Source organism: Chlamydotis macqueenii, chromosome 3 (assembly GCF_036417535.1).
Source record: "Chlamydotis macqueenii isolate bChlMac1 chromosome 3, bChlMac1.mat, whole genome shotgun sequence".
NCBI lineage: Eukaryota > Metazoa > Chordata > Aves > Otidiformes > Otididae > Chlamydotis > Chlamydotis macqueenii.
This window is the reverse complement of record NC_141558.1, coordinates 117,867,897-117,882,710: the sequence shown is the minus strand read 5'-3', so window position 1 is coordinate 117,882,710 and position 14,814 is coordinate 117,867,897. Positions and strand designations below refer to the sequence as shown.

At 44.0% G+C, this 14,814-nt stretch overlaps 1 protein-coding gene and 1 long non-coding RNA gene across 2 annotated transcripts; both read left to right on the top strand.

The window, feature by feature from the left end:
- The first annotated feature begins 3,159 nt into the window (after window positions 1–3,159).
- Window positions 3,160–13,607, top strand: LOC147601457 (uncharacterized). Its single transcript, XM_086743359.1, has 4 exons — window positions 3,160–3,953; window positions 5,772–5,962; window positions 6,677–7,390; window positions 13,426–13,607. Exons 1-4 carry the CDS (start codon window positions 3,160–3,162, stop codon window positions 13,437–13,439), a joined length of 1,713 nt encoding a protein of 570 aa, XP_086599485.1. The 3' UTR covers window positions 13,440–13,607.
- On the top strand, window positions 7,397–11,923 carry LOC147601458 (uncharacterized). Its single transcript, XR_015258124.1, has 2 exons — window positions 7,397–9,551; window positions 10,025–11,923. It is a non-coding gene; the product is annotated as an uncharacterized LOC147601458 (long non-coding RNA).
- Window positions 13,608–14,814: the final 1,207 nt, after the last annotated feature.

Below are 14,814 nucleotides of genomic sequence, written 5' to 3'. Positions count from 1 at the left end.
CAGTAAGAGTTACCAAGGTCTTGTTTGTCATCTGCTGCCTGATTTGAAGGTCTTTTTTTCCCTTTATTTAGAAGTTTAGTTCCTCTTATCTTATAGAGTAGGATGTCTCATACTTGTGAGAAAAGGGTGTAAGGTTTTGCTTAAGCCATTTTGGAACCTTATCTTGAGAACCAGACCTTACCTTGGGCCATATAGAAAACCGGGAAGGCGGGGGGGGGGGAGAGGGTGTGGTGTCTGGAACAGGGATGCAGTCATAGAATCATAGAATGGTTAGAGTTGGAAGGGACCTTCAAAAGTCATCTAGTCCAACCCCCCTGCAAGGAGCAGGGACATCCCTGACTAGATCAGGTTGCTCAGAGACTCATCCAGCCTGGCCTTGAACGTTTCCAGGGATGGGGCATCCACCACCTCTCTGGGCAACCTGTTCCAGTGTTCTACCACACTCATTGTAAAGAATTTTTTCCTAATATCCAATCTAAATCTACCCCTCTCTATTTTAAAACCATTACCCCTCATCCTATCACAACAGGTCCTACTGAACAGCCTCTCCCCAATCTTTCTTATAAGCCCCCTTGAGGTACTGGAAGACCTCTGTAAGGTCTCCCCGGAGCCTCCTCCAAGCTGAACAGCCCCAACTCTCTCAGCCTGTCCTCACAGGAAAGGTGCTCCGTCATGTAGATTGTGAGCTCCAACAAAGCAAGGAAAAGAAGAAAAAAAGGAGACAGACAAAGTGGGTGATTGGGGAAGGGTATAAATATTGTAACTATGAACTAAGAGGTGTGCCTCTACTCTAAGACACACCTGACTCGCAAATAAAAAATACTTTGCTCCAGTGACTTTGTCCTCTGCAAATTATTCATGGTGAGTGGTTGTTTCTTACATACTACTTTACTACCTTCTGTGCTTAGCCATCCCTGTTAACAAACAGAGTTCATCTAAAGTTCACTTATGCAAAGTTTTAAACAAGGCCTACTCATGCTAAGCTATAAGCAAGCTACAATTCAACCTAACTAAGCAAATACACACTTGATGCTAATTTAGCTTGTTATAAATGAGTTGAGTCCCAAAACAGGATTCCAATTATAGTTTCCAATTTATTGAAAAGAAACAAGCAAACAGCGCTGGGTGCGCCGGGAGCCTTCGCTCCGCCAAGACGCACACCCCTTTGTTTACAGTTACAGTATTTATAACCTCTCCCGGTCCCCCCATCGTCCCGTCTCCTTTTTGGGAGCTCACAATCTACACTCCATTGGTTATTCACACCGTTCGTGGCAGGTACTGATTGGCCAAGAGCGTACCACTAGCCACTATACAGGTGTTAATTGGCTAAAAGTACAGAAGCGGCTGGTCCCATAATTGGGGTTGTTTACGTGCCCGTGGTCATCAGCCCCCAGCCTGCTTTTCCCGCCTTTTGTTCGCTCCATTGTCAAGTGTCCTTCTTATGCAAACAGCGCTGTTAAGCGGGTAAAATCCTTAATTATGTCAAACTACTAAGGCAGGAGTGAATCCTGCCAAACACATTTTTAATAACTTAAATAAACCTCCCAAAGACGTTTATAACTTTAAACAAAACTTATAGAACTATGTACGCATCTTCCTGTTTCCCCTAAGCCCATGGCTATATAAGAACAAACAGGATAATCAAAGATTCCATATACAAAGAGGGTCACATTTCACCATGCAACCCTAGTATTGTTTCACATTAACACGAATCAGGTGAACATATCTCACAAGCTTATTTCTAAGCAATCATACAATTTATCCTAACATTCTGTAAGTAAACTTATTTTAATCCCCAACAGTTCTGGAAAAATTATCCTGGAAAGAGAGAGGTCTTAGCAGTTATTTTAGTCTATGCAAAAGGTACATGTTGGGAGGAATAGTCTAATTCAAGGGTTTCGCATGGCTGCTGAGCTGACAGGGAAGTATTTTTATAGAGAATGACTGCAGATTGCTTTCAGATGCTATTTTAGACAAGCATTTGCAACTTGGCAAGCAGGGATGGACTCATACATTGTGTTCCTCTGCTGTGATTAGTACAGAGGTACAATTAGTAGCATGTCTGGGTTTGGGTTTTTTTTTTTTTTTTCTTCATTCTGACAAGGTGCTTTGGCTGGATAGGGGAAGAGACTTTAATTTTAAGGTTAATTGTATTTCAAGAGACTAAAACTTACTGTTGTTGAGAACTGCTTGTGGAGGCCCCCCTGTTAGGGACTGAAGGAGTTAATATGTGCTAATGTCTCAAACATTGTTGTGGGGCAGGGTGCAGTCTGCATAGGGGCGGTAGGAGTCTGGTAACATAGGAGATGGAGGCCGCACGGGGGATGTGCACCTCCCCAGGCCCCTGTTAACGACTTGCCAAATATGGCCAGGGGTCACACAGCCGTCATCTGAGGAAGGGGCTTCTGACCACCCCTCACATTTAAGCGCCCCGCTTCGTGCCTGCGCAGAGGACTCAGAGCTCTCTGGAACCGGACCATAGAAGTCTTCAAGGGGCAGAACTGGAGGCGGGGATTAGGCTATAAAAGAGCCGGCCTCAGGTAGCTGGTGGCGAGCCCCTCACTGGAAGACCATCATGGCTGCTCACCAGCAGAATCCACGTGCCTGCCCATCATTGTCATCGCTGGATCCAAGGGTGGTGATATCTCTTTCCCTATTTTTCTCTTTTCTATTTTCCTTTTCCTTCTTAGACATATTCCAATAAGAGCGCTAGCTATCAACCCCCTTTATGCTTTCCAAGTTTTCAAAGTTAAGTCGTTCCCCCAAATGTTAAATAAAATCCTAAATCAGTAATTTGGTGTTGTTTCACCTTCATTTAGTCCGAGGGAATCACAAACCTGCTACGGCCCTGGGCTGTAACAAATTGGCATCACGGACAGGATTCCCTCATTGGTACTAAAGTGATCGTTAAGCCCAGACCTTTATCGGGGCCCCCTCTCTGAGAGGTGTCATACACAAATGGAACAGTCCTCTGAGGACTGACAAGGGATCTGTTCCCTGAAATTTGTAGGACTAACAAGGGATGTATTCCCTGGAATTGTAGAATTAGAAGGGATCTGTTCCCTGGAATGATAGTCCTCCCAGGGAGGACTGATTGTAGATTGTAACTTTTTCGTGGAGAAACTAGAGGGCTGTAATGCCCAACCTTCTTCCTCTGGTATGACTTGGGCCCAAATTAATTGGCATAATCCACAAGCTGCCATTCTGGCAAAGGAACAAATACTTAAACTTGGAAAGGGAAAGGCATTGGTTTGTGGGGTTTTAGGAGCTGCTCTGGTGACAGCACAGTGGGATCTACAAGCTGTAGTGGATCGAATCTCCAGTCTGACAAAAGGAAGATTTAAACAGGGAAAGGGAAAGGTGTTGGTTTGCGGGGTTTTAGGAGCTGCCCTGGTGGGGCTCTGGTATCTGACCCGACAAGCAGAGCAGGATGCAACAAAAGTAAAAGTTTTACAGGAACATCTAGAGAATGAGACAAAAGGTCTCTCTGCACAGTGTAGTCTTGCCGCTGAGCAGGCGACTAACCAGAGGCTACACAGCATTTTGACAGAGGCTTTGGAGTGGGAAAAGATACTAAAGCAGCAGTTGAATGAAACCCGTTCCCAAATTGGTGTGGGAAACATGGATGTAATTTCTGACCAGGGAAATGAATTAGAATTGTTAGACCCTTTTGAAGATTTAGAACACATACCTTCCCCTGGAACAGAAGCAGCTAAAGTGCGACCTCTAATTAAAACAGAAGCTGTTGATGATGGTCATGGAGGAGCTCAACAGCTCAGTATTCATACCATTCCCTATTCCCCTCCTGATTTGGATGGAATTCAGGAAGAATATTCCTGGGGGCCCAGGGAGATGGAAAATGAGTATGTGGGGAGGGTGTCTCTCACTGGGGGTGACCATATTTTGCTCCCTGAAATTCCAGCAGGTGTTCTGGGGCTTGATCTGCTTGGGAGGTAGGTGTTTGGTCTCCTGGCTGTTCATATGCAATTGCTCCAGCCTCCTCCAGAGTTGCTCCCTTCGGGGACTGTGGGTGTTGGGCCCTGCCCCCTTCCCTTGGAGACCTGAGGGGGGATGGCCCCTCTTATATCTGAGCTGCGGGGGCAGGGGATGATTATTCCAGCCCATTCACCTTGTGGCTCCCCAGTATGGCCAGTCCGTAAACCTAATGGAAAGTGGCGATTAACAGTTGATTATCAATGGCTAAATGCAAATACAGGCCCCTTGGCTGCTGCCATACCTAACAAAGCTGAATTAATTGCAAATATACAGGAACAAGCCCACTAAATGTTAGCAACTATTGATGTAAGAGAAGTGTTTTTCATGGTTCCCCTACAAGAAGCACACAGAGGTTGTTTTGCTTTCACGTGAGAAGGCATGCAGTTTACTTTTACGTGCCTTCCACAGGGATACCGTCATTCACCAACCATTGCTCATGGTCCATTGGCACAAGAGCTTGCCCAGACTACTCCCTGGGAGGAGGTCAAAGTGTATCAGTATATTGATTGGTGACCCTGATACTAATGTAGTGGGACAAACCCAAACAGAAATTATTACTCATCTGGAGAGTTTAGGACTCCAAATTCCACCAGAAAAGGTACAACCCCCTTCCTCAGAGGTAAAGATCCTGGGTATTTGGTGGAGGGGCAGGACAGTGTGTATTCCCCCTGAAACCTTGACTACCATTGAACAGGTGGGAGTGCCTGGAAACAAAAGGGAACTTCAACACGCCCTGGCCTGTTGGTATTTTGGAGAAAACACATTCCAGATTTCTCCATCATAGACCAACCCTCATATGATCTGACACACAGAAGAGCTGCCTGGGACTGGACCCCTGTCCCTGAGGAAGCCTTAAAACTGCTAATCTTTGAGGCTGGGGTATACCAGGCTTTAGGGCCAGTACACCCGACAGATCCACTCCATATTGAATAGGGCTTTGGAATTCACGAGTTGTTCGCATATATGTGGCAGTGTGGCCCTGAGGGTCTGACAGGTCCCATTGGGTTTTGTAGCTTGCAGGATGCGGAAAAGCGATATTCAGTTTGGGAGAGGGGCCTCTTTGTGCTTGGCCTAGCTTTGCAGGAGGCCGAGAGAATTGTGTGGCAGCAGTCAATCATTCTGCAGGGACCATCTGAGATCCTGAAACTGGTACTGGCTGGGACCCCACTCCCTGTAGTGGTTGCACAGCGAGAAACAGTGAGGAAGTGGTATGCACAGCTAGCCCACTACTGCCATCCACCATCTGATCACCCAGACCTAGAACCTCTTCCTTCTTATATACAACCTGCCCCTCCATTTGAACCTCACCTAAAGAATGTGTGGTTCACTGAGGCATCCTCTAAAAGATGGGGGGGAGGTGTGGAAATACCAAGTGAATTAAGGAATTAAGTTAGCATGAGTTAACAAGACAGGGGTTATTGTTGAGCTAGCATGAATTGGCAGAACAAGAGTTCTGGTTTTTAACAAAATGTTCTAAATTGACTAACTGCAGACAGGGGTCCAGAGGGGCCCACGCCTCTGCAGGGGTATGATATGCATTGAGACAGTTGCTTTTAAATACGCATACCTCCTTATCTAGGAAATCAAAATTAGCTATAACAGACAAGATAAAGCACTAAGGTTATGTAACCTAACTGCTTGTTTATCAAAGACTGACCATGTAATGTATGGAAAGTTTGATAAAATCACTATATAAGCTGACTGAAATTTTACGTCGGCGGAGGTGCATTTTGTTGGGTGCGGACCCTATGCTCTCCCCACCAGTGAAAATAAAGGTGCTTTGGCTTACAGTCCATCTGTGAGTTGATTCCTTTGAATCATTCTGGTGAGACAGGCAGGAGGCCCTCTGTTGGGCTGCGAGACCCTTGGGACCGGGGACCCTCTGAGGGCGCCCTCGAGTCCTTACTCTGTGGAGGCTCCACGGGCCCTTGGATCATCGTGGGAACAGACAAGTCCCTGGAAGATGGTAAGCAGAATAAAAGCACCCTTTGGAACTTTATTTTAAGGACTGTAAGGATTATAAGGTACCTAAGGTTTTGTAAACTCCATAAGTCATGTGCAGGAGATATGAACTCCGTAAGTCTTAAGCAGGAAATGCAGGACTAAGATTGTGGGTTAGAGTCCGACCTAGATTGTGGGTTAGAGTCCCACAAGGTGACCTGCCTGGGGTACAAATTTTCGGGAGGACAACGAAGATTAGGGATGGAACGAAAGAAAGCCATCTACAACACCTCTCAACCCCAGATGGTAAAAGAACTTTGGACTTTCTTGGGGATGACTGGATGGTGTCGACTATGGATACCTAATTACGGCATCCTCGTTAAACCCCTGTATCAGTTAATCAAGGACAACCCCAAAACAATAATGTGGACCAAAGAGGGGATAAGAGCCTTCAAAAGCTTGAAAGAAGAACTACTAAGGGCCCTTGTTCTGGGACTACCAGACATCTCTAAGCCATTCCTGCTTTTCTCTTATGAACGGCAGGGTATGGCTTTGGATGTCTTGGGCCAGAATATTGGCCCATACTGACAGGCAGTAGCCTGCTTCTCCAAACAACTGGATGAGGTAAGCAAGTGCTAGCCCAGTTGCTTACGGGTTGTTGCTGCAGTGGTTGTCGATATCTAAGAGGCTCGTAAATTCACTTTGGGACAGAAAATGACTGTGTTCTTGTCCCACACAGTTGCTGTAGTCCTCAAGCAGAAAGGGAGCCATTGGTTATCCCCCTCGAGATTTCTCAAATATCAGGCTGTCCTGGTGGAACAAGACAATGTGAAAATTCTCAATACTAACCTGATTAACCCTGCAGCATTCCTATCATCGGAGCAGGAGAACTCAGAACTTCTCCAAAACGATTGTTTAGAGGTGGTCGAAAGTACCTATTCTAGTAGGCCTGACTTGAAGGAAGAACCTCTCCTGGATGCTGAAACTTGGTATACAGATGGTAGCGGCTTTATAAAGAATGGAGAACATAAATCAGGACATGCAATAACCACTCTTGATTCAGTTATAGAGTCTAATCTGTTACCACCTGGGACCTCAGCCCAAAAGGCAGAAATTATTGCATTCATCAGAGCACTACAAAAGGCCAAAGGCAAGCAGATTAACATATGGACAGATTTGAAGTATGCATTTGGAGTTGTCCATGCTCATGGAGCCATGTGGAAGGAAAGGGGACTGCTGACCTTCCAGGGTAAACAGATCAAAGACTCTAAAGAAATCCTAGAACTACTAGACGCTGTTCAACTACCTCAGGAGGTGGCGATCATGCATTGCAAAGGGCACCAGAAGGGAGAAACAGATCAACAACGAGGAAACAGGCTGGCTGATCAGGAGGCCAAATGGGTAGCAGAACAAAGCCAAGGTACCGTGACCATACAAGCTATCATACCAGAAGGTAAGATCGATATACAAACTTTCAATACTCATATTCGAACAGGGATCAAGAATTAGCCCAAGATTTAAAAGCTAAACTTGAAATCGGGATTTATGTAACCCCTCAAAACCAAATTACAGTACCTGAGAAGGTGCTATGATCAATAGTTCAAAGGGAACATGACAAAGTACATTGGGGAGGAGATGCACTATATGTATATCTGAGGCAAAGAATACTAGGGAGAAATTTATACACGGTCGTAAAACAGGTGGTGCAACGGTGTGCTCTATGTCTGAAAAATAATCCACAAACCACTCATAGACTGCGATTTGGTTCAATAGTTAAAGGAAACTATCCCACACAGCAGTGGCAAATAGATTTTTCCAAACTCCCAAGAAAAGTGGGTATATTTTGGTTCTAACAGACACCTCAGGATGGCCTGAAGCTTTCCCTACAAGGACCAATAAAGCCAAAGAAGTAATAGAAGTGTTGCTTAATGAAATTATACCCCAATTTGGAGTACCTGCAGATATGTCATCAGATCGTGGATCCCACTTTGTGGCAGAAGTAGTTAAGGAAGTCAGTAAGGTGTTAAGTATAAACTGTCATTTGCATACACCTTACAGGCCACAAGCAAGTGGGCAAGTGGAAAAAATGAATCATCTGATAAAACTACAAATTGTCAAAATTGGACAAGAGGCTAATTTGCCTTGGCCTCAAGCGCTGCCTTTGGCTTTATTGAGGGTACAAGTGAAACCCAGACTGAAAGAAAAATTAAGCCGATTTGAATCCTGTATGGGAGACCATGTGGGTTTTCCCACAATAAAGGAAATGAAACACAAATGGGCGAAGGGTACATTAAAAATTATGTTATTCAGCTGACACAACAGTTGGCACAGATAAACAAACAAGTATTGAGTACCAGGTCAAGGGGATTAGATGGACCCCATCATGATTTTCAACCAGGGGATGAGGTACACGTTAAAACTATAATAAGTGATATATTCCAGAAGAAATTGAAAGGACCATATCTGGTACGCCTAACCACCTATACTGCAGTAAAAGGTAAAGGATTAACTGCTTGGACACATTATTCTAAGATAAAGCGAGCTCCAGAACAAGACGCCATGAAGCTCAAACCAAAATGGGTCGTAGAGCAACCTGGACCTACAAGGCTTCGACTACAAAAGCAGTGATTGCATTCTGCCTCCTACACGTGGCCCTTGGACAAGAACACCAAATGCATGAACTATGCCAATTTGGAGAACAAAGATGTCCCAGAACCCACTGACTGGAACCAAGACGGGTACTCAGGAGATGCAGGTTTGAATCAAGCTAAGAACATGGAGAAGGTACATACAATTCTGACAATAGAGAGTCACCTGCAAAAAGACTGGGGAAGTCCAGGAAAGATTCCATTGTTTGTAATACAGACTAATGACATGGTAGAAATGGCCTGTAAATTTAAACCAAAGGAAGTATACATGACAAACATATTGATGGTAGGAATTTACATGTATAAGTTGGGAAAAGAGCATGAATGCATGTTTGCAGCTGTCTGTGATATTTACCAAGATTATTGTATAGCGTTCTTTCAGCCTAATAGCAGCATATCACTGCGATGTACAGCAAGTATACAGGAGGGGAGGACCCTTTATAAATCTTATAGAGAAGTGGCTTTAGTCATATCGCCCACCTTAAAAAGGACTCTAACGAGATCCCCTGAAAAAAAAAAAAAAGAAAGGGTTTACATGGAAAAGTTACAATATATATGGGGAAAATGTAATCTGCAAAAAGGAGATGCGAAGTTTCACCTTTCATTACTCCTTTTCATTTACCTTTAGGAGTATGGCTACTTATACAGAATCTGAAAATGCAGAAAATATCACTTTAAATATAAGATACAACAGCACTGGAGAAGGGAATCTTTCCATATGGGAATTACCAACAGCCACTTCAAGCGTTACATGTCACAAGCAAGCCCAATGTAACTTTACTATAGTAAATAATGACCAAGAGCAACAAAAACTGAGTGCACTATGGAGCCTGGAAAACCTTTCAGGAGTATTTCCCTTTTTACTTATAATGCTTCAGAGAAGAGTAGCCACTCCAAGTCCAGCCACTAACCCTCCTTTTGAACCAGCTAATTGTGCTGTGAAGTATCACAGCCTCTCATTTGCAGGTCCTTGCTGACACGGAAGTCACGGACACTGCTGACGACCAATATGATCAAGCAAATGCCACTTTATTGTTGATACATCCCGGTTAATATAGCCCTTCTAAATCCGTATCATGCGCAAGCTCTTTACTAATTGGCTAACTATATCATGCACGCGCTCCTAGCTAAAATATGATTCGTTAAGTCTCTATGTTCACGCGCACGGCTCTCTCCACCTGCACCCTGCTTCACGTTCAGCCCCCCCCAGTCACGTATGCCAGGTGTTTTCCTTCTTCTCAAGGTTGCTTCATTTACTTTCTCACAGGAAGCTTCATTACTTTCTCACAGGCGGCCTCATTATTTTCTCACAGGTGGCTTCAGTACTTTCTCACAAGCAGCTTCAGTGATGTCCTTGAGGCCTGCTGCTCACAAACATAACAATTCCATTCGGTCTGGATTGTTTACTAAGTGCCTCTGGTACTCCAGGTATCCAACAGGTCCTTATGTAGTGAGGCAATCCAACGAGCAGAAATTATTTCTGGATCCCACATATTCTTTAAAGAAACTAGAGGTAAAAGTACAAGTCAATATATCCCAGATAAAATCAGAATGTTTACCTTTTGTCTCACAAAGTCTTAAAGGGTGGAAAGCATTGTTAGATTCTAGAGCTCATCACTCAAGAAAACTAAGAGATTTAGCCAGATGGTTTGGATCTGGATTAGGAGTTTTGAATGCCAATGATCAGGAAGTACTGGTTAACAAACTCAGTACAGTTACCTCCGATTTAGGAAAACTAGAGGTACCTTTAAGATCATCATTGATCTCCCTAGCTGAGTCTCAAAAGTTAAGCGCTGACCTTATATCATTATTAGCCAATCACACTACTGAGGATTTCCAAGCAGTAACAACCTTTATATGAGGAGTGCAGGGGAATGTATCCATTGCTATTCAATGTGTACAAACCCAGCTCTGGATACAATCTATGGGTTCTGATATCATCAGGGAAGGGATGTCAGGAAACTTACCACAAGAAATTAAAGAAATTATTGCTAAAAACAATACTACCACCCCATTCGAATTAAAACATCGGGCTTGGTGGCAACTAGTTAATTTCATGTGTGATGATATGAAAGAACAAATTGAAGCCTATGTTTTCACAATTCAGAAAGCAAAAGTGTGGGATATTTTTGCTATTTTAGTATTAGGTACAATCCATCAAGATGTAGTAGTCAGACCAATAAGACACGATGTCTGGGCAAGGTATAACAACAATACAGAAAAATGGCAGAGGGTTAGTACTGAAGCCTGTATTCCAAAAGAACAGTTAGGATATGTTTGTGAAAAAGCAGTAATTGAAAATGAACATCTATGCTTAGACACAGAAGACAGCACTTGTACTTTTGAGATGCTTCCCTTGGGACATGCTAAATCACGGGTATATTATGTGGGCAAAGGATGTGCCTGTATAAGAAGTAATTGTGTCAATGTATCGATAATTGCATAGAAGAGATCAAAGGAACTAATTTTTGTGTTTGTAATTTTACCAAGATACAAGGTTGTGATTTTAACTATTCAGTTCCTATAACTACCTCTCAGTTGACTTCTGACAGTTATATGTTATACGATGATGTACCTAAGCTACAGATCGGGATGGACATTAATGTTCTAAAGAAAATGCTCTCCCATCCAGACATTGAAGTGCTATTAAAAAAGGTAAAAGAAAGTTGCAAACAAACACTGTGGCAAGTCCAGCACAATACTCTAGAAATAAAGAATATCATCACAGCTGTCAAGAAAACTAAGGAACACCATTGGTGGGATATCTTTCTGAACACATCACTAAAATCACCGACCGCTGCAGTTTTTCAACTTTCTGATACATCCTGTACTGGCGTTGATCTTTGTGGCCATCATAATAACCATACTCAATCTCTGCATGTGGTGGAAGATACAAACCATCGCTCAACAAGTACATGGATTATGGACTGTAAATAAAGTTTTGCAAAAGAATTTGCAATAGCTTAAAGAAAAGGGGAGATTGAATTAAGGAATTAAGTTAGCATGAGTTAACAAGACAGGGGTTATTGTTGAGCTAGCATGAATTGGCAGAACAAGAGTTCTGGTTTTTAACAAAATGTTCTAAATTGACTAACTGCAGACAGGGGTCCAGAGGGGCCCACCCGTGTGCAGGGGTATGATATGCATTGAGACAGTTCCTTTTAGACACGTATACCTCCTTATCTAGGAAACCAAAATTAGCTACAATAGACAAGATAAAACACTAAGGTTATGTAACCTAACTGCTTGTTTATCAAAGACTGACCATGTAATGTAAGGAAAGTTTGATAAAATCAATGCTCTCCCTGCCGGTGAAAATAAAGGTACTTTGGCTTACAGTCCATCTGTGAGCTGATTCCTTTGAATCACAAGCAGTAGCAGAAGGTGGGAGGGGTGCTCAGGTGGGACAGTTGATAGCAATTTGGAGTGTGATACAGAGAAATGCTCAGAACAGGGAACTAGTGTTTATGTATACAGACTCATATGCTGTATTTAAGGGATGCATTGAGTGGCTGCCTTTCTGGGAATAAAATCAGTGGGAGATTAATCGAGTGCCTACGTGGCAAAGGGAAAAATGGGAGGAAATCCTAAATACTGCTAAACAGGGGACTCTTTTGGTGGAATGGGTAGCTGCACATCAAAAGGGAGATCACCCAGCCCACATTTGGAACACAATAAAGGGGCTGAAGCTATGGTTTAGTTACCTAGCAAAAACTCCATCAATTCAATCAGATAATGGCAGCCACTTTACTGCTAGGGTGGTTCAGGGATGGGCAAAAGGTGAGGAAATACAATGGGTATTTAACATCCCCTACTATCCTAAAGCTGACGGGATAGTGAAAAAAACAAATGGATTCCTTAGACCTCAGGATTCCAGATGGCCTGTGTGCCTCCCCAGTGCCATAGCAAAAGTGAACAATCACTGGGGGGTAAATGGCACTGCCTTTTGCCCCAAACTCCCTTAAAAATCCTGGGAAACCACTCCCACTATGTAGGCCGCTCAACTTCTGGATAGCCTACCTGGATAGCCTACCTGGATAGCCACTGACACCAACGGAAAAGGCCACCAAATCAATACCAGATGGATTGTGCCATCCTTCTAAAACTGTTCGTTTTGTTCAGAAACCTTTATGGGTCTTATGTTTACATTGTTACCCTTGGTGGTTGCCTGTGTTGTTTCTTTGATACTCTTTGTTTTGTGTATTATAATAGAATGCAATATTTTGGAAAACTCTTCTCTTCACCTTCACCATCTTTAGGGAGGGAAGAGGAAATGGGTCTCCAAATCTTGCCTCGGAGTTAATTGAGGAAATTGTATGCATCTGAAACCATACTAAGCAATATGTGCTGAGATTCATTAGTACTAACTTCTCCAAATTGTTAGAAAATAAGTTAAATACAGTTGTTAAGAACTGTATCGCCAGTTGTACTTTGGGCCCAAATTCCTTATTGGCCTCTACCCCTTGAAACAGAACGTTTTCAGATACAAATTCTTGATTGCCCAGGCCAAAAAACGTAACATAGATAGGACTAGATATGAATGGGCCTGATCTATCAAGCATATGATATATGGAAATACTCATCTCAATCGTCCAATTGATGAGGGAAATGTTGAAAATCCTTCCCTGGAATACTCTCAATTAACAAAACAGACTAGCATTGCATATGTTATTGTTAAAAGAACAAGGTGTATGTGAAATGTTAAATCTTATTCATGGAGAATTCTTGAACATTGTTATAATGTTGGGCTGTGGGCTCTTGTTTTTTATTGTTGGCCTTGCCATTGTAATTTCTCTTTCTTTTTGTCTTCTCTGTCTTCTCTAAATCTTCTCTATGTGAGAATCACCGCCATGAATGAAGATAATACAGACAATGTTTGAGCCATGGGGTGGTGTCAGGGGCTGAAAGAGTTAATGTCTCAAATATTGTTGTGGCTTGGAACTCTCTGGAACCAGACCATACAAGTCTTCAAGGGGCATAATCAGAGGCAGGGACTATAAAGGACCCGGCCTCAGGGAGCTGCATGGCAAGCCCCCACCGGAAGACCATCATGGCTGCCCATCAGCGCGCCCCCACCACCAGAATCCATGCGCCTGCAATCTCACCGGAGGATCTGCATACCCGCCCGTCATCGTCGTCACTGGATCCAAGGGTGGTGATATCTCTTTCCCTCTTTTCCTCTTTCTCTTTCCTATTTTCCTTTTCCTTCTTAGAAATATTCCAATAAGAGCCCTGGCTATCAACTCCCTTTATGCTTTCCAAGTTTTCAAAGTTAAGTCATTCAGCCAAATAGAATCATAAAATCATAGAATGGTTAGGGTTGGAAGGGACCTTCAAAGGTCATCTAGTCCAACCCCCCTGCAAGGAACAGGGACATCCCCAACTAGATCAGGTTGCTCAGAGCCTCATCCAGCCTGGCCTTGAACATTTCCAGGGATGGGGCCTCCACCACCTTTCTGGGCAACCTGTTCCAGTGTTCTATAACTTGCATTGTAAAAAATGTTTTCCTAATTTCTAATCTAAACCTACCCCTCTCTATTTTAAAACCATTACCTCTCGTCCTACTGCAACAGGCCCTACTAAACAGCCTTTCCCCATCTTTCTTGTAGGCCCCCTTGAGGTACTGGAAGACCGCTATCAGGTCTCCTTGGAGCCTCCTCTTCTCCAGGCTGAACAGCCCCAACTCTCTCAGCCTGTCCTCATAAGAGAGGTGCTCCAGCCCTTTTATCATCTTCGTGGCCCTCCTCTGGACCTTCTCCAACTGGTCCATGTCCTTCTTGTGTTGGGGGCTCCAGAACTGGACACAGTACTCCAGGTGGGGTCTCACCAGGGCAGAGTAGAGGGGCAGAATCACCTCCCTCGACCTGCTGGCCACGCTCCTCTTGATGCAGCCCAGGATGCGGTTGGCCTTCTGGGCCGCAAGGGCACATTGCCTGCTCATATTGAGCTTCTCATCCACCAGCACTCCCAAGCCCTTCTCCTCAGGGCTGCTCTCGATCCATTCTCCACCCAGCCTGTATTTGTGCCTGGGATTGCCACAACCCAGGTGCAGGACCTTGCACTTGGCCTGGTTGAACTTCATGAGGTTGGCACGGGCCCACCTCTCCAGCCTGTCAAGGTCCCTCTGGATGGCATCCCTCCCTTCCAGTGTGTCGACGGCACCACACAACTTTGTGTCGTCGGCAAACTTGCTGAGGGTGCACTCTATCCCACTGTCCATGTGGCCGAC